This window comes from Rhinolophus ferrumequinum, chromosome 8 (assembly GCF_004115265.2).
Source record: "Rhinolophus ferrumequinum isolate MPI-CBG mRhiFer1 chromosome 8, mRhiFer1_v1.p, whole genome shotgun sequence".
Lineage (NCBI taxonomy): Eukaryota > Metazoa > Chordata > Mammalia > Chiroptera > Rhinolophidae > Rhinolophus > Rhinolophus ferrumequinum.
This window is the reverse complement of record NC_046291.1, coordinates 16,117,018-16,141,470: the sequence shown is the minus strand read 5'-3', so window position 1 is coordinate 16,141,470 and position 24,453 is coordinate 16,117,018. Positions and strand designations below refer to the sequence as shown.

The following is a 24,453-nucleotide window of genomic DNA, read 5'->3' as shown; positions in this document are numbered from 1 at the left end:
AAAATGTATATACATTTTAAGAAAGGAAAAAACTATTAAAATTGTAATTGTACTCAGTATATACAGATGACAAAAGATGAATACGTCATGTGTATACATTTTGTTCCCCAACCCCCATATTCATGAAGGATGAATTTCTTCCTTTTCTTTTGATGTGATGTCTTTGTCTAGTTTTGTTATCACGGTAATATTGGTGTTCTTTCCTCTTTTACTTTTTGGAAGTTTAGATGTCTGACTTTTCTTATTGACAATACCAAGTGTTGAGGGTGTAGAGCAACTGGAATTTTGGTATATTTCTGGTGGGTGAGTAAAATGCATAGCCACTTTGTAAAATTGTTTGGCCGTTTCTTATAAAGATAAATGTGCATCTACCCTATAACCTAGCAATTCTTGTAGGTATCTATCCAAGAGTAATGAGTATTTATATACAGATATACTGGTATAAGAATGTTCCTAAGAGCTTTATTCATCATAGTCAAACACTGAAAGCAACCCAAATGTCATCAGGATAAAAAAAAAATCATGGTGTATTCACATAAAGAAATAATATTCAGCGATAAAAAATATAACTACTTCCACATGCAACAACATAGATCAATCTCAAAAGTACTTATGTCGATCAACAGCCTGACACATTTGGGGGGAAAAAGAATCTGTACAAAAAGAGTATATGGCTACATATATGAAATTTGTGGAATTCAAAAACCAACAAATCTATAGTAACGTTTTGTCAACCTTCTGTATCTTATTTTAGGTGTCTCTCTTGTAAACAGCTATAATTTTTTATGTTGAGTCTAACAAGCTTTGTATTTTAATTGAAATACTTAGTTCACTTATTCTTTTTTTAAAAATATTGAGATATAATTAGTCCATTTACTTGGAATGTTATATACAACTAGATATATTTGAGTTTCTGTCTGCCATCTTAGTGCTTTCTATTGCTTCACCTCTTTTTATTTTCTCATTTCTCCCCTTCTTTTGAATTTTTAAAAATTATCCCCACAATTTTAGTATAAAAATGTGCAAACATACAAGAAATTTGAAATAGTACAGTGAACACCCATCATCTGTCCACCTCATTACTTTTTGACCTGGATTCAATCCATTTTACTCTATTACCTACATATATGTACATAATATGGTTTTGCTGAACCATTTGAAGTTGCAGAATGGGCTGATTATTTTTTATTATCCCATTTTCCCCACTCAATTAGTTTGAAGTTGTATTAGTTTCCCAGGGCTGCAGTAACAAAAATACCAAAATACTGGGTGGTTTAAAACAGTAGAAATTTATTGTCTTACGAGTTCTGGAAACTAGAATTCAGAAAGCCAGTTGTCGGCAGGGTCATCACGTTCCTCTGAAACCTGTAGGGAAAGCTCCTTGCCTCTTCCAGTTTCTGGTTGTTTACCAATGATCTTTGGCATTCCTTGGCTTGTAGAAGCGTAACCCCAAAGCCCTTTTCACATGGCACTCTCCGCATCTTCGTCTCTTCTTCCCTCTGTGCATGTCTGTGTCCAAATTTCCCTTTTGTAAGGACAGTCATACTGGATTCGGGCCCACTCTGATGACCTCATCTTGATCTTCAGCAAACACCCCTATTTCCAAATAAAATCACACTGACAGGTACCTGGGTTAGGATTTCAACATCTTTTCGGGGGACAAAATTCAACCCATAACAGAAGCTATAAACTCTTAAAATTCCTTTCATAGTTTTCCTAAAAATTACAGTATATATTCTTGACTTCATAGTATTCCTTCATTCTCTTCCTGGACATTGCAAGAACCTTGGTACACCTGAACCTGTTGGCTTCTCCTGAGTTTTATGTTATTGTGGTCATAGTTTATGTAAACCTAATTTATCTTAAACCCCACAAGCATTATTATTGTTTTATGCATCATATTAAGTGGTTAAAAAAACTTGGGTCATATTTCTATAGAAATTTTTATATTGGTATCCAGAAAATTGGAACACTGGTTAGCGCAATTATTTTGATGGAAGAGTTTTTAAGGTGACTGTGACTTTTCCTATTTTGATTTTTTCAGTGATAATCGTTTTCCCTGGTAATAGATTATCAAGTAACAGCAGCAGCTGCTGCTAAGTGAACTGGATGATGCAGGGTGATGCTGAAGCCCAGACTGTACCTTCTCTTTGCATTGCCTGGGAGGTGCAGGGAGGGATGAGGGTGACAGACAGTCTAGGCAGCCGAGGGCAGCTTGGGGACAGAGCAGGTGGGGCTAATGTTAAGTCCTGAGACCTCAGAGGGCTGAGCTGGGCGTCAGGACTATTCTGGGATGGGAGTAGGGAAGAGCATTGAGGCCACTTCCCACAAGGGAGGACAGAAAATGGGAGAAATGACCTTCCCACGTGGATCTACCTACCCTTTGCCCACTGCAGCCATGAGTTTAAGGAAAAGAGATTGGAAATCAGGCCGCCATCAACTCCCAAGTGCTGTGGTCTTCTCTACCTGCACCCCACCCCACCCGCTCTGTTCTGGTTCCAGAGGTTTAAGTCAGGCTGAACTCCCACTCCTCCAATCGCCAAATAAGCACAACAGCATGAGTTTGTGTGAAAAATCCACTTTAATAATCCAGCTTCGGCTCAGCTGAGAACTTCCCCTCTCAAGTGCAAGAGAAGTGTTTCCAAGAGGCCTCAATCCACCAAGAGGTTACGGCTCAGAGAAGGGAAGAGCTCAAAGAAGCCCTAAAATGGGAGGCAACATAGGATTTGGAATCAGTGGAGACGAGATGCGGATGCCCCGCCACTCATTTCCTGCCAACACAGGCCCCAGCAAGACAAGCGCAGTTGCTTCACCCACACTTGACAACAGCCCCCGCTCGATCCCTTCTCTGTCCCCTTATTGTCTTCTGGGGCTGATCAGCGCCCCTGTGCCTTGAGAAGAAGGGGGATCCTTCTTTTTCTACCTGGTGGCACCAACACAACCAGCCCCATCACCTAGGCCATCCACTTAGTGATGGCGATGTTGCCCTAGCAACCAATCCAGGTACTAGAGAGGGAAGGAGCCCAGCCGAGTCACCTTGAAGAGGGTGAGGGTCTGCAGCACTCCTGTGGTGCAGGCTGTCTCCCGGATGGAGTGCATGGCCAGCTGGGGGCTGCCTAAATCCAGTACTCGCAGCCCCAGCCGAGAAGCCAAGATAGGTCCAATGGTGGTCCCACAGGGGGAGTCATTCCGGACCATGAGATCCTGGGGAAGGAAGAGGGTCACGAACAACATGTAGTATGTGCTCATGCAGGCCAAGGAGGAAGTCACCTTACAACTGCAGGGCTGAAAGCCGCCTGGCAGACAGTCCACTTCTACCCTCTCAGAGAGTGGATGGGATCAGCATAAAATCACAAAACCAACATTAAATGGCAGGCCCAAAGGACAGTATATTCTGAATTTGTCCTAGTCTCTCCATGTATACTACCACCACCCTATTTCCAGCTACCATCATCTTGTCTCCCATAAAGAATCCATTCTCTACATAGCAGGCAAGAGGGGGAAAAAACAACTATCCTTTATGCCACCCTCTTGCTTAATACATACTCACCACCCCCTACCCCATACACACACCAAGGAAAATCACCCAGTAGTTTTAGTGTTTTTAAAAATATTGCTATTGACATTAAAAAGAAAATTATGTTAGATATCAAGATTTTCAGTGTAAAGGAAAACAATTATAAAATCAAATAAATGAATAACTATTGTTATTTTTAAAATAAGAGTTATAGTACTAATGATTTTCAAAATACATATCCTTTTTCCTAGCTATGCCCCCATCCCCCCAATAACAACGAACACTCATGGTGCCAGACCATGGTCTCTAATATCATTATACATCAAACGCTACCAAGTGGGGAGAGAGAAATGAACAAGCTGAGCCTGCAATTTCTTATTGTGCCAAAAAGCAAGAAAACTTCCAAGAGTCATGTCAAAGGACACAGGAGTTACACTGAAAGGGCTCCCACTGGGCAGTTATGACAATTTGAGGATGAAATAAAATGAACGTGGTGCATCAGATAACATTGAACCAATGAAAATCTATGATTTTATGACAGTCAGAAAAGGAAAAGAAAAACAAAACCCTAGTTGTCACCATTTGAGGAGGCCATTAAAACACTTCACCTTGAAAACTGGTTATTAAAGGGAAAGAATGAGCATTTATCCTGTCTTTCTAGTGGGAACCGTACTTCATGATAACCAAACTGCACTCGCTGATGGGAGAAAAGTTCCATTTCACAGAATAATGGCAGCTAATAAACGTAAAAGAAATGAAATGTAGAAGGGATGAGCGGGGGGAGGGGGAGTGGTTGTCAGTAAACTCTAATGAAACTATTGATTTAGGCAAGGATTATCAAATGCTGTTAAAACCTTTAGATGTCTGGTTGATGGGGACTCATCGCTCATACAGGTTTACTGTCCAGTCCAACAAGGAAAACCCCCGTATGATGGAGGGATTGGAGAGCACCCCCAGTGCAGCGGTCAATCTTATCCTTGCTAAAGGTGGATCACACAGATAATAGTTGTATGATACAATGTGAAGGACACACCAGCCATGATGTCTTCTGGACAAAAATGTTTAATTTGAATCCATCAAGACTGTAGACATGAATTCAGTTTACAGGAAATACAGAAGCTAGATGCACAAGCTGAACACCACCATGAAGAAGCAACCAGCAAATTCAGAAAGCGAGAATTACATGGGATGATCAGCCTGGTTTCTTCAACAAGCCCAAAAGTCAATATTATTAAAAATAAAAATAATAATGATAATAATAATAAAAGGAGGGGGAGTATACCACATTAAAAGACATTTAAGCAACATATCAACCAGATATAACATGTGGTCCTGAACTGGATATTAAGTTGGCACAAACAACTGTAAACAGTATTTTTGGGATAAGTGGGGAAAACTGAAAGATTAGATGAGATATAAATGTGCTCAAATAAAAATTTACTGAAATAGAAAAAGGAAGTGTACTGAGTGAAAAGAAGAAGCTAAAACGACATCCAAGATGATTTCATTTTTTAAAACAGTGTGTTAAGTATATAAACAGAAAAATATCTGGAAGAATATACAAAAATCTCTGGGGATTCATGTTTTATTTTCTTGTTTCTATTTGTATTTTCTAAAGTACACATGTCCTACTTTTGCCATAAGTTATTAAAGAAAAATCTCCCAATGTCTTCCCACTGTCTCAGAAGGAAATCCAAACAGCTTCCCTGGCCTAGGAGTCCCTGCATGATGGCATCTTCACCTCCCTCCCCTGCTTTCTCCCTAGCTCTGGCCCTGTCCCCTCCTGACAGACCAAATTCACTGCTGCCTCCCTTGGGGCCTTTGTACTTGTTCCCTCTGGCCGGGATGCCCTTCCCCATAGGTGCCTGCCTCTATCTATCTACATGTCTATCATCTATCTAATCTAATCTTATCTATGTATCTATAGCTACAAAGGTATACTTTGCATCTTATTTCGCACTTTTTTTTTTTTTTTTTTTTTTTTTACAGATTGAGGGTTTGCAGCAACCCTGAGTTGAGCAAATCTATTGGCTTCATTTTTCCAATAGCATTGGCTCACTTCATGTCTCTGTCACATTTTGGTGATTCTCACAGTATTTCAAGCTTTTTCATTATTTTTATATTTGTTACGGTGATCTGTGATCAGTAATCTTTGATGCTAACTAATGTAATTGTTTCGGGGCACCAAGAACCACGCCCCATATAAGAGGGTGAACTTAACTGACAAATGTTGTCTGTGTTCTGACTGCTCCACCAACCAGCAGTTCGTTCCTCTCTTTCTCTCTCTCTCTCTATTCGGGCCTCCTGATTCCTCAAGACACAACAATGTTGAAATTATGCCAATTAATAACCCTATAATGACCTCTAATTAGTCAAGTGAAAGCAAGAGTCACACAACTCTGACTTTAAATCAAAAGCTGGAAATGACTAAGCTTAGTGAGGAAGACATGTCGAAAGCCAAAACAGGCCAAAGCTAGGCCTCTTGCACTAGTTAGCCAAGTTGTGAATGCAAAGGAAAAGTTTTCGAAGGAAATTAAAAGTGCTATCCAGCAAACACACCAGTGATAAGAAAGCAAAACAGCCTTATTGCTGATATGGAGAAAGTTTTACCGGTCTGGATAGATCAAACCAGCTACAACATTCCCTTAAGCCAAAGCCTAATCCAAAGCAAGGCCTAACTGTCTTCAATTCTATGAAAGCTGAGAGGTGAGGGAGCTGCAGAAGAAAAGTTTGGAGCTAGCAGAGGTTGGTTTAAGGAAAGAAGCCATCCCTGTAACATGAACGTGCAAGCTGAAGCAGCAAGTGCTGGTGCAGAAGCTGCAGCAAGTTCTCCAGAAGGTTAGCTAAGATAATTAATGGAGGTGGCTACACTGAACAGATTTTCAATGTAAACAAAACAGCTTATATTGGAAGACGCCATCTAGGACTTCCACAGTTAGAGAGGAGAAGTCAATGCCTGGCTTCAAAAGACAGGCTGACTCTCTTGTTAGGGGCTAATGCAGCTGTGACTTTAAGTTGAAGCCCACGCTTCAAGTCCTAGGGCCTTTAAGAATTATGCTAAATCGACTCTGCTTGGGCTCTAGAAACGGAACAATAAAGGCTGGTTGATAGCACATCTGTTTACAACATGGTTTACTGAGTATCTGAAGCCCACTGTCAAGACCTATTGCTCAGAAAACAAAGATTCCTTTCAAAATATTACTACTCGTTGACAATGCACCTGGTTACCCAAGAGCTCTGATGGAGATGGACAATGAAATTAATATTTTCATGCCTGCTAACACAACATCCATTTTGCAGCACGTGGTTCAACGAGTAATTTCAACATTCAAGTCTCATTATTTAAGAAATACATTTTATAAAGCTACAGCTGCCATGATGATTCCTCTGATGGATTTGGGCAAAGTAATTGAAAACCTTCTGAAAAGGATTCACCATTCTAGATGCCATTAAGAACACTTGTGATTCATGGGAAGAGGTCAAAATGTCAACACTTTAGAGTTTGGAAGGATTCCAACCCTCACCGATTACCCTGAGGGCCTCAAGATTTCAGTGCAGGAAGTAACTGCAGATGTGGTGAGAAGAGCAAGTAAACTGAAGATATGACTGAACTGCTGCAATCTCGTGATACAGCCACACCCTGATTAAGCCAGCGGCCATCAACACTGAGGCGAGTCACCACCAGAAAAAGATTGTGACTTACTGAAGTCTCAGGTGATAGTTAGCCTTTTTCAGCAACAAAGCATTTTTAAATTATGGTATACATGTTATTTTTTTAGACATAATGCTATAATGCAATGTAGTGTAAACGTAACTTTTATATGCACTGGGAAACCAAAAGATTTGTGTGACTTGCTGTATTTACTTTATTGCGGTGGTCTGAACCAAACCCACAACGTCTCCGAGGGATACCTGCGTCTACACCTGCACCTATGGACTAGATGGGCCGTTACCAAGGCAGAATGAAAAGGAGCAGTTGGAGTTCCAAGCTTCCCCGCCATGAAGATCCCTTATGGAAGCCCCCAGGCTGTGTCAGAGGCACAGGAGAGCTGGGTGTGCCATGAGCACACTACCTTTAATCCTCACAGAAATCCAACAGAATAGACATTGTTATTATCCCCATTTTACTGAGACTCAGAGAAATTAGGGGACTAGTCCAACATCACAGGGCTAGCACCACAGCAGAACTAGCATTGATACCAGCTCTGCCTATATCCAAAACCCGCTTTCCTCTCTCTACTGGGACCCCCTCCACTAAAGGTTATCTATCAGGCTCCCCCACATTGGAGGCCCATCTGCCTGTGCTCCCCGTGCTCCATCCATCATGCCTTCCCAGGCAGGGCCCACTCTCACCTGCAGGGGCACCCCGACATTGTTGGCCAACTTGCGGATCAGGGCCTCTGAAACTGCATTTGAGGCATAGCGTTGATTGGTGTTCACCTTGATCACAGGGCCCTGGGGACAGGGAAACCAGGAATCGAGGGGGAGGCAGAGATGGATGACAGGCCCGAAAGGAACAAGATGGGGCCCAGAACCAGCCAGGCTTCCAAGTCCCCAAAGAGAAACAGGAGCACCTCACCTTATGGAATAAAGGCCGATGGTTCTCCTCGTGCTTGTCCCTGTAGGAGACAGATTAAGGGCCAGTGATAACAAACGTGAGCTGGGCCTGTCAATACCTCCCACCTCTCCCACAACAGACATCACTAATGGATCACTGCATGCTTTCCCACACAGACCAACAGGACCACAGTTATGCTAAACAGTGTTCCAGGCAGCCTCTAGCAATATATGGAAATACGTTTGTAGATAGGGCCTGTTCAACACATCTGGGTTTAGCATTCCATGACTTTGACCAAGCTGGGCCTTGGAACAGTCAAACGGAGGCCCACACGGAACCTCCCAGTTGAATGAAGAAGGGGAAGAGCAAAGGGGTTAAGGCCAGGGTTACGCCCGGGGCTCCAGCTGTGTGAGAACAGGCACGGTACACTCACGGGTAGTTGGGGTGCACGGCATGGGCCATATCTGCACTGATCATGAAGGACTTGGGTATGGCTTCCTCGAAGGCTGTCAGGTGCTGGGGTGAGGCTGAGATCCGCCGCAGGATCAGCTCCGTCAGCAGCGACTGTGCCCCCTGGGCGCTTTCAGACCCCACCTGGCAACAGCAGAGACCTGGCTCTGGGGGTCTGGGCTGAGGGGCCCAATTCCCACGCTGGCCCAGAAGCCCACTGAGTCAGTGGGTGAGGAATGTGGGGTGTTATCATCAACTTCCCCAACCCTGTGCCACAAAAACACCTGAAGGTGGACTGGGGCCAAATAATCCTGTCATCCTTCGGGGGCAGAAACCAGCACTTTCTGCACTGCCTGCCTTCCTTCTCCGCTGACCCTCATTTTATCTGGGGCTCAGCACAGATGCCCTACCACAAAGGCCAATCCTCTTTCGTGCATGTGACAGAGACCGCTAATTGTCCATGATATCTTCTATAACAGAACCCCCAAGTTGCAGCTAAGCACATGATTACCCAGCTGGAGATGACATTCCCAGCTTCCCTTGCAGCTAAACACAGCCATGCTAAATTCTGTGGAATGCAGGCAGTGATAAATGCCACCTTTGGGTCATGCCCTTAAAAGGATGGGCACACACTCCCCCTGTGCCCTTTCTCCCTTCCTACTAACTCAGTATAGACATGAAGGCATGAGCTGGAACAGCCACGCTGGATCCTGAGATGGAAGCCAGGTGTTCAGGATGGCGGAGACCTGTCCTGAACGGCTAACTGACTGGTGGAGTTACACCGTGGTAAACTACCCAGCTGTTCAAGCTCTCTTACGACTGCACCCTAACGTAAGCAGGTGTGAGGACACACCATGTGCTGAGCCCTGGAGCTTTGAGGATGAAAGGGCCGTCTTGTCTTCCAGGAGCTCACCATGTGGCACACAGAGAAATAGGGGAGGTATGGTCAGACCAGAGGCAGGGGCAGATAAATGCTGAGCCAGAGGGGACCAAGTGCTAATGGAGCACAGACAGCATCTCCCCCGCTGGCTCGCAGTGGGTGCCTGGCTCAGGCTGGCCATGAAAGACTCCCCAGAGGGGACCCTCCCCCGCCAGAGCCCTCCGTGTACCTCTTCGTTGTCATAGAGGGCAACCATGCGCACATGGGGATCTGTGGCCAGGGAGCCAGGGGCTGCACAGGAATCGATCAAGGCCTGGTTTGGAGACGGATCAAGAGTATCACCCTCACCCCTCCTGCTTTCATAACTCAGCCCACCAACACCTTGGAGGTGCCCATCACCGCCCGCCTTCTGTCATCACAGCCAGAGGGAAGCGGGCTTAGGCTTTCACTGGCTTTCATCTCAGGGGGCACTGCCTGGGAAAGGGCAGTGGGGGATCTTTCCAATGGGATGGGAGAAGCCACCCTTTCGGTGTTCTTCTCCCACACCTTCCCATGCAAAAGGCAGGACGTCTAAGGTGGAGGGGAAGGGCTGAGAATCCCGTCAAGTCAAAAGGACTACAAAGATCAGGCAAACTAATTGGCCTCTGTGAAAAGATGAGGGTCCAAAGAGGTGACTGGCTTCATCAAGGTGCTATAACTGGCTGGCTGGCAGCAGAGGCGGATGAGTCCCAGGTCTGGCTCTGGTCTCAATGACAGCCCAAAGCCTGTCTCCAAGAACAGGCTGGGGAAGGAAGGAGAGGTGTGAAAAGGGTAGATAGAGGGGCGTGGATAACAGAAGAGAGAGGGAACCGACAAGTGTGGGAAGAAGGTGAAAATATCACGGTGGCTAAGAAGAAGGAAGACCACCCCACTGAGATTCCAAGGCACAAAGAGAAGGCTGGGTGGGCTTATGCCTGGCGGGTGGGGAGCAGAAGGAAGTGGATGATACTGCCTGATGGGCTGCTAAGGCCTTTCCCTCGTAAAGGGTAACTCAGAGAGGCAGCAGGAACAGGACAGGACACCATGGTGCCCTAAACAACCTCTCAGCCTTCCTCACCACAGCCCCAGGCCCCAGGCCAGTGCAAGGATGGGGCAGAAGAGTGATGCTGAGGCTGCAGCATTTAGGCCCCTCCCCATGGTCTACCAGCACCAGCAGACTGTGGGGGTGGCCAGAGCCTATCTCACCACCTGCTGGGGCTTGAGGCAGTGGCCCTGGTGCTGTGTGCTGTCCAGGGATGCCCCAGCTCCTCACCTGCAGGGCACAGAAGCAGCTATGCAGATTGTCCAGTCGAGGGGCAAAGATGAACTCCCCAAAGGCACCACCTAGGACCTAGAAAGATAAGACAGTCAGCCTGACCTTTAATCCCATGCCTGACTCACCTGCTTCTCCCTGCTCCCAAGGGCTTTAGCTTGAGCTGCTTCCTTGGTTCCTTGCACAACCTGTCCCTGACCCCTGGCTTTGGACTATGCTTCTGCTGTGTAGGGCTGAGCAGAGAATGGTGAATGGGGCTAGGCTGGAGCTGAGGGATGGAACGGTGGAGACCTGCCTTTCCTGACCAGTTCCTGTGGCACAGGAAAAGGGGCTGAATGGTCACAAGAAAAGCTAAAGAAATAATGAGAAGAGGAGACCAGCGAAGACACAGAAACTTAGAATACATTCAAACAGGATCAGACATCCAGTCTTAGCAATCTCCGATTGTCAGCAACCGGCAGGGACTTGAGGACAGGCTCCAGAAAAAGGGTGGCCACATGGAGCCCTCTTGCCTTCAGAAGTTCAGAGCTAGGATGAGTCAAAGGAGACAGGAAAAACTAGCAAAAACTCCTGGGGATCTGTGGAAAAGCCAATTCCCAGGCCCCACCCCAGAGAGCCCCAGGAAGCAGGGCCGGTGCAGGAAACTGCCGTTTTTGAGAACCACTGTCCTGGAGACGAGGGGAGGAGTGTCTACTGGAAAGAACGGGGACGAGAGTACTGACGGACTGGCAGAGCTGACAGTGCTGCAGGGGACAGACTGGGGCAGGCTGGTATCCCCGAGGCTCCCCGCCTCACAAGTTCCTGCTGTCATTCCTCACCGCAGGCTGGGTGTCTGCCAGGCAGAGCTCCATTTCCACGATATCCTCAGGACTCAGCCCCAGATCGGCACAGAGAACAGACATGAGGACTGAGTGGTGCCGGTCATCCTGCAGGGCGGAAGGGTGCTGGGAGGAGGCTCTGCTCTTCTTCTCCTCTCCCCTTCTAAGGGGATCAGTCCCTTCCCCACCTGCTCACCCCTCCCTGTGAACAAGGGACTGTCTTACTGCAGCATTGAGGGGCCCTGGCTCAGGCGTCCCCTTCTCTAGCTCCTCCTGGACTGCTGTGGCAAGAATGGGAACTCTGTGGGGAGATAAGTGAGGAGGGATTGTGGGGAGGGCACAACAGGGTGGGGTACCCCTAAGCTCAGGTATCTCCTGATGGGGAACAGCCCTTGCCCTTTAATTCCCAATTCGCCCCCCGAATGGAAGAACTGTTGAGCACCCTTGGACATTAAGTGGGTCCCAAAAACAGAACCTGACTGTGGCTACCTGAGACAGTGATCTCCCAAGTCCCACTGGGGCCCATTCCGTCACCTGGGGCCACACCCCATCCCGCTCGGTCACCACAGCCCTCGCCCAGTCTCACAAGTGCATCTCCGTGTTGGGCCCAAAGTTCTCATTGATATTTCGCTGCAGATGGATGGCCAGGTGCGGGATGCGAAGAATGGGCCGGTCCACATGCACCAGCCGCTGCTCCAGACTGCCTGAGACAGGGCACTGTGGCCGACCAGCCAGGGTCAGCCCAGGGTGCCTCCCGATCAGTTAGTTAAAGCTCCCACTTCACACAGACTAACCGAGCTGGTCCTCTGACCTGGACTGCCCTTACCCACCCCCCTCCCTGTGGGGGAGGGCTCTCCACAGGTCCTCTGAAGGAAGGTGACAATCAATCTTCAGGTAGCTGAAGCTGAGAACCTCCCAGGTTCAACCCCAATTACTACCTTGATAATGACGCGTCCAGCCAAGGTCAGGTCACGGTCAAACCAGGTGCTCCAGATCCCACCACCATAGGTCTCCACACCAACCTGCAGGAAGCCCACCTGGCTGCGACGTGATCGCCGTTTTACCTGAGTGTGAAGACGGGGAATGGGAAGTCAGAGAAGGCTGCACGACACGATCTGTAAACGAGATAGACTATCCACAAGCGAAGTAACATAGAAGGAACACTGGTGACAGAAAGACCCAAAGTGTGAAGAAGGGGAAGACAAAACGTTTTCCTGCTCCAAGGAATAGATCCCCCAATGTGTACCTCCCAGCTCTCTTCTGCCCACTTCTCTCCCGCTTTGATGCCTCCCCCATCCCAGAACAGCCCAGTTCCTCACCCTGAGGCAGGGGCTGTCTGTGTGGGCCCCAATGAGGCTGAAACCGTTGCCAGGAACATACTGGCCTCCTACAGCAAAAGCGATGATGGTGGAGGAGTTCCTGGTCAGGAAGTACTGGGGGGGGGGGGGGTTGTTGAATTAGATTAGCCAGCCAGCTGGCACACGGGACTTTGAGTCCCTGCCCAGGGAGCTGCCTTTCGGTCTCTACCCCACCCCTAGTACCTTGCTCTCCGGCTTGATATCCCAGCTCTCGGTCTCCTTGAGTTCATGGAAGCCAGCCTGGAGGAGGCGGCTGCGGCACTCCGCAACAACTATAGAAAAAGAACCCTTTCACCGCGACAGAAGCCGGTAGGGGGCACACCCGCCCCACCCTCCTCCGCTGCCCTGGTCACTTACCGTGGAAAGGAGAGGGGCTCCTGTTTACGAACTTGAGGAGTTCTCGGGCCGCGGCCTGCACCGCCTCTTTGCGGGCCATGCCGCTCATGGCCACCTAGGAGAGGGGAGCGCTCTAAATAACACCGACTATCATCCAGGCTCCAGGGACTTCCACCCCAACCCCCCAAAGTGACCGATCCAAGGCTCTGACCTCTGTTTCTGCCCGTTTCCCCACAGAGAGACGCAGATGTCGGGCCGAACCTCACTCCGCTGAAAAGTTTGTGCCTTCCAGCCAAAGTATCATCACCCCAACAGTGCTCCCCGCCCAGCTCGTCCAAGACACCCCGCCCCCTAGTCCGAGCATCAGCGCCGCCGGCTAAGTCCCACCCCCACGTGTCCGCCAGGCTAGGACATGCCGGTCGGGTTCCCGACTCTGAGCTCCCAAACCGGCTCCTAACTCTGAACTGGTCTGAACCACGTGCGCGACCCCCTTCTGTAACTAAGGCCCCGTTCACCAGGGAATACCTCTCCTCCCCGCCCATCCCTTGTTCCCACCCCACCCCAGTCTCTTCCAGGCTACCCCTTTCCAACCCCAGGAAGGTCAGGTCACTCCGGGCCAGGCTTTCGATTTCGTTTTGGGTCGGGCTCGGCCCCCACCTCAGCGTGCTGCTTGGGCCCGAGCGGGCGCCGGGCCGGGTCTGAGCTAGAAATTCGAGCCGGGCAAGCGGTGGGCACGCACCTGCACGGCCCCGCACACCGGCTAGTATCCGCTCCCCTGGGCCCTGCAGTCGGCCCGCCCCCACTCCTGCCGCCGGGCCCGCCCCGCGCAGCGCCCCTCCAGGCCTCACCGTCTGCCCCGCCTCCGCTGTTCGCCCGCCCCGCGCGGGGCCTCGGCGTCGCCCCGCCCTCATCGTTCGCCCCGCCTCGCGCCAGGCCTAGTCTTCCTCCCCGCCCTCTCCGCGCCCTCAGCGGCGGTGGCGGGAGCCCTCTGCCGGCCGGGAGGTAGTAGGACAGCCACCAACCATCGCCCCCCACCCCTCTTCAAGGTCAGAAAGTCAGAGAAGAAACTCGCCCCACCAGCTCACCTGGTCGGACAGGTACTGTACAAAGTGCTCTTTCTCGCCTCAGGCACCCTGTGATAATGATAGGAACATGGCTAATGGTCATAGAGTGCTCACCATGAGCTTTAGCTGTACGATTAAGCTTAACGTGTTATCTCGTTTAATCTTCACAGTTGCCCTCTCAACTTTGTACTTTTACTGTCATTTTATGTGAACAAACCTAAACACAGAGATGACTAACCTAGCCAAGGTAGTAAATGGCAGAGGTGGGGTTTGGACTCAAGTAAGTCCAGGGGCCTGGAACAACCCACTCTCAGATCGTTTCTGGGCCTTTGTTTTTCTTGGTAAGTGTTAACGTTACATGGGAGGTCCCTGAGGGACAGAGAAGTTAATGACTTGCCTAAGATCACACAGCTGTCTGGAGGCATCTGGGATTTGACTCTGATACCCATCTGTATTCTTTCCACATCTTAAGACGACAGGGAAAAAAACAAGTTCCGTGTGTTCTTGGAGGCAATTCCAATATTTCTGTGTCAGAAGTGGTGAACGCAATTTTAAAGCCCCATGCAGCTGCCTAACCATAGATACTGGTCAGGGCTCTTGGTGGCCCCTAGGTCCTGGCACCAGGGGTGTTATCAACATTCCAGGGATGACAGATGGATGGAGCATTTATGTACTGGGGTGAGAATGTCCAGGGAGTGGGGTGTAGTGGGAAAGGTCCTACACCCCTCACTTCAAAGGAGTAGCTCTTTCAGGGGAGTGTTCAAGAATATACACACTAGGTGATGGGTTAAACGCTTGGCATTCCTTGACCAACTATTGAAATGCCATTATGTACAAAGTTTCAGTGCTGAGTGGGACATGCAGAGAACATTCTTGTCCAGCTACTGGGGAAGGGACACATTTGAGGATAGTGAAAAGAGCTGAAACAGGGGTACAATGTATAAAGAAAGGAGACTTAAAGAAATATCTTTAATGTTCCTCTGATCACAAAAACGGAGTACACGTTAATGTGAGAAATTCGAGTATCACCAAAACATGTACCTTAGAAAGTGAAAGTAAATGATAAATTGAACATCCATTCTTGATAAAACGAAACAAAATCATCTTACAAAACCAGAAAGAGGAAGGATAAAGGCTGTCTGCTAGAAATCTACAGCAGGCATTAGTGGGGAAATACAGAAGTGCTCTTATTCAAATCAGGCGTAAGACACTGGTGAGCTGTTGCCAGTAGTGGTCAGTGTGGACCTGCAGTCAGAGCCAGTGCCACAAAACAAAATAAACAATTACATAGTAGACGGAAAAATAAAATTTGTCATTATTTGTAGGTTATACTATAGCATTACCTAGAACCTCCAAGAAAATAGACTGACAGTTTTTTAGAACTGGTAGGAGGGGTGGCCTGATTTTCAAATCATTGGCTTGCCTGTACAGTAATCAACTGGAAAATATAATAGTAAAAACGTCCTATAAGAAATACTATTAGAAGTCCTAGGAGTGAACATATGAGAGACCCAGTCTCCCTGAAACTAGAGAAATGCATTTTGATTTGTCAGTATAGCAAAAATGAAAAAAAACTGGTAATACCAAGAGTTAGAGAAGGCTTGGGGTAATGCATGCCTTTATACTCAATTTCTGTGGGGTAAATAAACACTCCCTGTGGCAATTCCAGGTTGCCATCATGCACTAAACATGGAGTTGGGAAGAGATATTTAAAAGCATAGCATTATATAGATTTCCATCATAGACTTAAAATTGACATAACCTCAAGAGCATAGATTTATGGTAAGATAATTAGGAAAGTGATGATTTTTGAGTATTTATTATCTGTGTTTGTAATATGATTTATTTAATTGTAAGTTCATATAATTTAATTTTTTAATGATTGCTGTGTTTAACAACAGGATCACAAAATTCCTGGAAATTTGACAATCAGTTCCTATGAGCTGGTCCAACTTGGCTCTAGCACACAACTTCACCTGTACTCTACATCGTTATTCCTCAAACTGTGATTTGATGATCTGGGAACTTTTTAGAAATGCAGAACCCCAGCACTTACCCAATCCTACCCAATCAGAATCTGAGTCTTAACAAGATCCCCAGCTGATTTGAATGCACATTAATGTTTGATACACAGTGATTGAATACCATGTGGCCATAAAAAAATAATGTGAGGTCAATCTTTATGTATTATAGAAAAAAGCTCCAAATATATTTTTGAGTGAAAAAAAGCAATTTGCAGAATAATATTTATAGGACAAGAGCATTTAAGTAAAATTTACACAATGAGCTAAGTTTCTAAATTTTGTGTGTGTGTATATATATATATATATATATATATTTTTTTTTTTTTTTTTTTTCCTCCCCCAGGTTTGGAAGGCGAGTGGTCATCTGTGGACAAGGTTATGGTACTGGATATGAAGCTAACCAAAAAGAGTTTCTGAGACTCATTCTTGCCCTCAGCCTCCTGAGAAAATCTTGTCCCCAGTCCTTAGCTGATGTTTACAATGCTACCATTTATTTGTTTATCTTCTTGGTTTAACACGTGCCTGTGAGTTAACACTGCAGTCAGTGACACACACTTCAGTGTGAGTTGATTTGTTATGCATGTCCCTTCTGACTCATTACTTTATGAGAGAAGCTTCCTAAGTAGTAATTTGTCACATAATTATTAAGGGTGATTTAGGATACAAAAGACCAAAGCAATGCTGTAAGGAAAAGAAGGTATGAGGTATTTGTGTGTGTGTGTGTGTGTGTGTGTGTGTGTGTGTGTGTGTCCTGCTGCTATCTGCTAAAATGCGTGCAGAGAGGAGCTGAATCAGGTGATCTTGATTTCCTGATGCCATGACAGCTCTGAGTATCTCATTGCTGGTAGTTATCTTGGTGCTTTAAATGAATAAATAATTCGCTTCTGGGTATAATGATAGGAGCTTGCATAACACAGTATGTGTACTTTGTCCTCTGACAGTGTTGTTGGAAGAGCACTTTGGTTTCCAAAACGTGTCTTCTTCTCAAGTTCTGTTTTCCCAGCAAGACTGAACTGATTAAGAACGAAATCCCAGGATGCCTTGAGGTGAGTAGCTCACGCAAGATTACAATTTCCAACCAATTATGTTCTAGGAGGGAGGTTTAAAAAGTCCTCTATATGGTTACAAAAAAAAAAAAATGGGGCCGGCCCGGTGGCTCAGGCAGTTGGAGCTTTGTGCTCCTAACTCCGAAGGCTGCTGGTTCGATTCCCACATGGGCCAGTGGGCTCTCAACCACAGGGTTGCCAGTTCAATTCCTCAACTCTGGCAAGGGATGGTGGGCTCCGCCCCCTGCAACTAACAATGGCAACTGGACCTGGAGCTGAGCTGCGCCCTCCACAACTAAGACTGAAAGAACAACTTGACTTGGAAAAAAGTTCTGGAAGTACACACTGTTCCCCAATAAAGACCTGTTCCCCTTCCCCAATAAAATCTTTAAAAAAAAAAAAAAAAATGAAGCACCTCTATAGGTATTGATAGGGAGCAATTTCCACGATATACTAAGTGAAAAAACAAGGTGCAGAATAGCCCTTACGATATGCTGCCATTCGTGTGTGTAGACCACAGGCACACATTCTTCATTTTTTTTTTTTTAATTTGGGGAAGGAGAACAGGACTTTATTGGGGAACAGAGTGTGTACTTCCAGGACTTTTTCTTTCCAAGTCAAGCTGTTGTCCTTTCAGTCTTAGTTGTGGAGGATGCCGTTCAGCTTCAAGTTGTTGTCCTTTCAGTCTTAGTTGTGGAGGGCGCAGCTCAGCTCCAGGTCCAGTTGCCGTTGCTAGTTGCAGGGGGCGCTGCCCACCATCCCTTGCGGGATTCGAGGAATTGAACTGGCAACCTTTTGGTTGAGAGCCCATGCTCCAACCAACTGAGCCATCTGGGAGGCAGCTCAGCTCAAGGTGCTGTGTTCAATTTTAGTTGCAGGGGGCGGAGCCCACCATCCCTTGTAGGGCTCGAGGAATCGAACTGGCAACCTTGTGGTTGAGAGCCCACTGGCCCATGTGGGAATCGAACCAGCAGCCTTCGGAGTTAGGAGCATGGAGCTCTAACCACCTGAGCCACCAGGCCGGCCCCCTTACATGTTTAAAATATGTCAGGAGTCACAAGAAAATGGTAACTGACTGGGGAGAAGAAATGGAGGGGCTGAAGGTCTAGAGTGAAAGGGACACTTCCTTTTTCTTGCAAATCCTTTTGCACTTTTAAAATTTTTTCTACATACACTTATTACCTACTTTTAAAAACTAAATAAATAAATATTAAAAGTAACAGGTGAAAAGATGAATTTTAAGTACTTTCTGTGAGTATAATTTTTGTTTTCTTCTGCACGCTTATTAAGTTAGTAAGCATTTATTGGTTAGCATTTAACACTAAAGCCTTCCGAAAGCTGTATTGTGTTCTGATTGGAAATTATATCTTCATGTGGAAGGGAGCGTGAATGGAATGTTTCTTTGGATGTTAATATTTTAAACAAAACATACACTGCGGTAAGGATGAGATAGGGAAACCTTCACAAAAAGTACCCAACTCCATTAATGCTTCACCTACACAACTACAAACTAGTAATCCTACCTTTCCCTGTTCCCCTCCTCTGGTCTCTGTTTTCCTCTTACCCAGCATACATCACATGTTCCATCATTGCCATCACTCCCTGGCATGTACCTTCAAGTCCGTTGCCCACACTGGATTTGCTTACTTGCTGGGCAAAAACCCAAACCCTGACTGTAGCCTGTTCCATGACTGCACCATGTACACGTAGTAGATATACAATGAATATTTATTGAATGAATGAAGTTTTAAAAATAATTGTTCTTTGTGAAAATGAATACTCCCCAGCTATAAAAAGGAACAAACTGTTGAAATTGAAACAACTTGGCTGAATCTCACGGGCATTATCCTGAGCGAAAAAAATGACCAAATTATAGAGATGAACCACAGATGGGTGGTTGCCAACGGCTAGGGAGGATGGGGAAGGGATGGGTCTGACGGGAAAGGAGTAGCACAGGGAACATCTTTGTGCTGGTGGAAAAGTTCTGGACCTTGAGGGTAGTCGTTGCATGACTCTACACATGAGAAAATGAGGGCTGCCAGATAAAATACAGGACACCCCGTTAAATTTCAGATAAAGAATAATTTCTTAGCATAAGTATGTCCCAAATATTGCATGGGATATACTTACACTAAAAAAAAAAAAAATTTTTTAACTGAGTGTCCCGTATTTTTATTTGCTAAATCTGACAATCCTAGAAAAAATGGCATAGAACTACACACACACATTTTAACAGTGTCACTTGCCTGGTTGTGAGATTGTACTGTAGTCATGTAAGATGTAACTATTAAGGGAAACTAGGTGAAGGGTACACAGGACCTCTCTGTACTATTTTTGCAACCTCCTTTGAATGTATAGTTATTTCAAAATAAAAGGTTTTTTAAATGACCCTCAAAATAAAACCAGCTGTTCCTGTTGATGATAAAAGCAAGGAGACATAAGGAAGTGCTGATTATTAACCTTGGAAGCTTTATGGAGCATTGTAAAACTGGCATTTTGCAAAGGTCTTAAGATATATTCCTCCTGAATGTCAACTATCTTATGTAGCTGTTGACAATGTAACAAAGTGGTCATGCACATGGGCTTAGGATCAGACAGACATAGGTCCAAATCCTGGCTCCTCCATTGATTAGCTGCCGGCCATATTTGCAGTGTTATGCTGGAGCCAGCTCACACCCATCTCTTTGCAACTCCACATACAATGACATCAGGCTGGTAGCTTGAAACTGGCCTGGCAGGATTCATACTACCAACATTGGCAAACACAACAAACCAGGGCTTTTTTTTTCTTCCAAAGAGCTAGGTATTAAACATTTACCATCATACCACAGACTTTGAGCCTCAGTTTCCTCATTTGTAAAATGGGGGGAAATAACAGTAATAACCTCATAATGTTATGAGGATTAAATGAGATAATGCCTTATCATGAAGTTTGTCGAATAGTAAGTGAGTAATAAATGTCAACTATTATTATCTCTCATGTTAAACTGTGAGCAACTTGAGACCAGGTTTATGCCTCAAGATATCAAGATGCCTCTTGATATCTTTAGTGACTGGCACAGGGCCTGAAACACAGCGAGAGCTAAACGAATGTTCGCTAAATTACTGAATAAATGGCAAATAATAGTGACTTGAGGTATTTCACCTTCCACCTCCAGAGAATTCTCATTATATCAGAGACCTTTTAGGGCACACTTCTTGATCTTTAATCATGAGCTGTTTTAGACCCTGTGGCAGGCTACCAGAAGGTCTGAGGAGCACTCAGGATCCCCAAAAGTAATGTCTGCCCTTGCAGGCCTGGCCCTGGCCTCCCAAAGCAGCGCTCCCGGAGCACACCCCTAGGTGGCAGGGACAGGCCCTCACCTCTCCTTCCTCAAGAAGCTGACATGGGCCATTTCTGGCTCTGAGCCTGTCTGACTAGAGGTCATGTAATCCTTGCTGGATTTGTCCTGTTTATTTTAGTGAACAGGGCTATTTACTTTCAGTTCGTATTTCTAGGGATGCTTGCTCATTTTGCTTCCCTTTTATTTACTCTTTGCAAGCACTTGGGGTTGAGTAAATATGTCTATAAAGTTCCGGGGACTTGGTTATTCTGTGTCTGGTATTTTAATGGCCTTTAAACAGTGTCTGCTCAGGTAAGCATTTTATAGATGGGTGGAAAAGATAGAGAATTCTGTTCTCAATAGCCTCTGATTCCTTCCAAGCTGATAGCTGGCCACCAGCAGTCTATGAATCATGGCTTTTCATCAATAATAAAAATACTGAAAGCCCACACCCATCTTAGACAGAGAAACCGACTGACCCTGCTCAGCCAGGTATGGGATTTGGGAACTGTGGTAGGTGTTTCAATTCTAGGGCAGTGCCTAGGGTAAGAATGACCTAGAGTGATTTTTAAAATGCAGATTCATGAGCCCCACACTTGAAAATTCTGATTTGGAAAGTTTGGGCTGAGGCCCAGGGATGTACATTTTTAACCCATGCTGCAAATAATTCTGCTATCCTTAGACCACCCTGAGAAGAAACACTCATCTGTAATCTCAAAAACGCATGTGCCATGGGGGCTGTCCTCGAGCTCACTGCCACATTGTGGGGCGACATGGAGAGAAGCTCAGGAGCCAGACTGACTGGATGACTCCATCAACTCTTAGCACAGGGCTCCTCCTGAGTTAGCCAAGAGGATGAGGAGTTGTGTTCTGGTAAACCACTTGCTCAGGGTCTAATTTGTCAGCAACTTGAGGGCAGGGACCGTGTTTCGTTCATCTTTTTATCGCCCACAACCCCTAAGACACTGCATGGCTCACACAGTGGCACTCTGCACTGGCTGGGACACTCCCACTGAAGACAAACCTAGAGACAGGCCTCGTGGTAGCCTGGGAGCCAGTTGTTGGGAATGGAGGCGGCATAAACGCTGAGCGCCGTGGTCACCTGCTTGCCTCCTCTCTAGCCAGGTCTTTCAGAGGCTGAAAGGACAGTGCCTGGACCTACTGCCTTCTTTTTGGAAGCTCCTCCCCCTCTCTCAGCCCCTCTACTCCAACTTGCAGGGTCCTTAGTCCATGCCACAGGGTCCATTATGACATCATCAATGCAGTTTGATACAGGAATGGCCAATATCTAAATGATGACCGCTGAGCGCAGGGAGAGTTCCTGCATTCCAGGAGGCTACAGATACAGCCTTTCTTCTTTATTTGAAGAGCTCCACCGTCATGCTCAGGCTCAGCCTTTGTTACCTTACCCAGTCAGTGTGCTAATTATTTTATTTGTGTGTTTTCTTATCCACCAGAAGGTGAGCTCCAGGAGGGCACAGCCCACAGCTGCCTTGTTCACTGCTGAACCCCCAGTGCCTAGCACAGTGCCTGACACAGCAAGTGCTCAGTCAAGATTTCTGGGGTGCATGAACACGAGAGGCTTTGCTGGCTCCAGCCAGCCATTCATGTATTCATTCGAGGAGCACGTTTTGTGCGTCTGTTGGGGATCAGGCTCCCATCAGCCTGAATAACTCCTTTTTTGCTCTGAAGAGCTCCCAGCCTGGTGGTGGAATGCTGGAGACACATCCTGTGTGTAATGCACCCTGACAGGGGCTATATATCCGAGGTTTAACAGCGATGGGGTTGCTGGGGGAGCACAGGGCGGCCATGACAGGCTCTTAAGCCAGAGATATGGCATGTGGTCTGGCAGGATTTCCCGGGCCCGATTCAGGGAGCCTCATCTGCCCCCAGGCCTCTGCTGACAACTACGCTGCTTGTTCTGCTAATATTGCAGCAGGGTTCATCTATAGAAGCAATCTATAAAACACCATTTACAGCCATAACTAAACCACAAAAATCAATCCCAACTCACTCCCATCAACAAACGTGCGTGGAGGTCCTCGAGTATACGCAGAGCTTTAAGACGCCATGGGAGACACAGGGATGAATGGAATGAGGACTATGAGCCGGGGGGTGGGGGGGTGGGGGGGGGCTTCTGATTTCCCTGGGGACACAGGACACGTGGGGATGAGATGCTGAAATGATAATATTTTGGGTGTATGGTGTTAAGTATACTATATTATCAAAATCAATCTCACCTGTTTCTTTTACCTTTTTAAAATGTGGCTACTAGAACATTTAGGATGGCATATGTGGCTCCCATTACATTTATTTGGGATAGCACTGGTCTAGGAGTGGAGGGGACCCAGGGAGGGACCTGGGCTTCGGCCGCTGGGAAGAATTCTGAGGACATACAACAATTAGGAACGGGCGATAGATTACTGAGGAAGGGGTGGGAAGACATTTGAGTGGAGAAGCTTGATCCTGAAGGGAAGAAGGGAGGATGGCAGCTTAAAGGGGCAACAGAGTCCCAGGATCAATACACATTTGTAACACCCGGCTCTTCCTGCCCCTCAGGCCATCTTCTGAAAAGATAGACCCTGCACGCCGCCAGCCACCTTCCCATCCATTGACTCTAGAGTCAGGCTCCTTCCTCGCAGTCCTGGAGAGTGGGGAGTTGGCCAGAGAGCTGGTTTGGATGCTAAGTATTAGGCAAGTTCATCCCTACCCAGGCCATTCATTGCAGGTGGGTTAAAAACACATTACCCCTCCCTGACTCCCAGCCTCGGACCCTGGACAAAGGTCACTGGTGGGGAAGGGAAAGGAGATCAGGGACCCTGATGCAGGTGAAGCTGGGAGTTTGGTCAATGTTTGAGACGGGGAGCATTTCTCAGAGGAACAGTGTGGCCCAGGAGTAGGAAGTCAGGCTCCAAACCTGGCCAGACAAAGCTTCCACTAGGAACACACTTCATCGGGGCAATCAGCCTGGATCTGATGTTTCTCTGCCTCTGCCCTCCCACTCAGCCACACAGAGAAGTCATAAACACTCAAATGCAAGGATTAACTCTGCATGTGGTGTCTGGGACATTGTGAACAACTCTTGGTGGCAGTGTTGGTGTCTGTATCAGATTGATCTTTGTAACCCCCAGCATCTAGGACGTCAGGCTTGGTACACAGCCAGCGTTCAAGAAATGTGATGGGGGCCGGCCCAGTGGCTCAGGACGTTGGAGCTCCGTGCTCCTAACTCCGAAGGCTGCCTGTTCGAGTCCCACATGGGCCAGTGGGCTCTCAACCACAAGGTTGCCAGTTCGATTCCTCAACTCCCGCAAGGGATGGTGGGCAGCGCCCCCTGCAACTAAGATTGAACACAGCACCTTGAGCTGAGCTGCTGCTGAGCTCCCAGATGGCTCGGTTGGTTGGAGCGTGTCCTCTCAACCACAAGGTTGTCGGTTCGACTCAAGGGATGGTGGGCTGTGCCCCCTGCAACTAGCAACGGCAACTGGACCTGGAGCTGAGCTGCGCCCTCCACAACCAAGATTGAAAAGACAACAACTTGACTTGGAAAAAAGTCCTGGAAGTACACACTGTTCCCTAATAAAGTCCTGTTCCCCTAACCCAATAAAATCTTTAAAAAACAAAAAAAGAAATATGATGGATAGAGGGAAGAAGGGAAGGAAGCGGGCGGGCGGTGAACAAATGCCAAACTATAGAAACCCAGGAACAGATACTTGAAATGGGCTATGCTTATTCTATGCTAAATATTTGGATGTGGACAGCAAGAGGGGTCTCTCACCAGCCAGATCCCA

The 24,453-nt window shown here is 46.8% G+C and overlaps 1 protein-coding gene and 1 long non-coding RNA gene across 6 annotated transcripts; one reads left to right on the top strand and one right to left on the bottom strand.

Moving 5' to 3' along the window:
- Window positions 1-2,399: 2,399 nt before the first annotated feature.
- Window positions 2,400-14,065, bottom strand: DNPEP (aspartyl aminopeptidase). Of its 4 annotated transcripts, none has more exons than XM_033112444.1 (15): window positions 13,866-13,992; window positions 13,230-13,323; window positions 13,056-13,144; window positions 12,834-12,947; window positions 12,453-12,578; window positions 12,101-12,231; window positions 11,740-11,815; window positions 11,515-11,622; window positions 10,697-10,774; window positions 9,635-9,718; window positions 8,509-8,669; window positions 8,097-8,136; window positions 7,871-7,972; window positions 3,037-3,204; window positions 2,400-2,702 (listed from the first exon to the last, which is right to left on the bottom strand). In XM_033112444.1, the coding sequence occupies exons 2-15, from the start codon at window positions 13,315-13,317 to the stop codon at window positions 2,652-2,654; spliced, it is 1,416 nt and encodes a 471-aa protein (XP_032968335.1). In that variant the 5' UTR covers window positions 13,318-13,323; window positions 13,866-13,992; the 3' UTR covers window positions 2,400-2,651. The 4 variants fall into 4 exon arrangements, with proteins under 4 accessions (XP_032968335.1, XP_032968333.1, XP_032968332.1 ...); XM_033112442.1 differs by having other exon boundaries at window positions 2,565-2,702; window positions 13,948-14,065; XM_033112441.1 differs by lacking the exon at window positions 13,866-13,992 and adding an exon at window positions 13,420-13,567 and having other exon boundaries at window positions 2,565-2,702.
- Window positions 14,066-14,171: 106 nt separating this feature from the next.
- On the top strand, window positions 14,172-23,949 carry LOC117026039 (uncharacterized). Of its 2 annotated transcripts, none has more exons than XR_004423687.1 (4): window positions 14,172-14,305; window positions 16,640-16,857; window positions 17,238-17,342; window positions 23,225-23,949. It is a non-coding gene; the product is annotated as an uncharacterized LOC117026039 (long non-coding RNA). The 2 variants fall into 2 exon arrangements; XR_004423688.1 differs by having other exon boundaries at window positions 16,640-16,993.
- The last annotated feature ends 504 nt before the right edge of the window (window positions 23,950-24,453 follow it).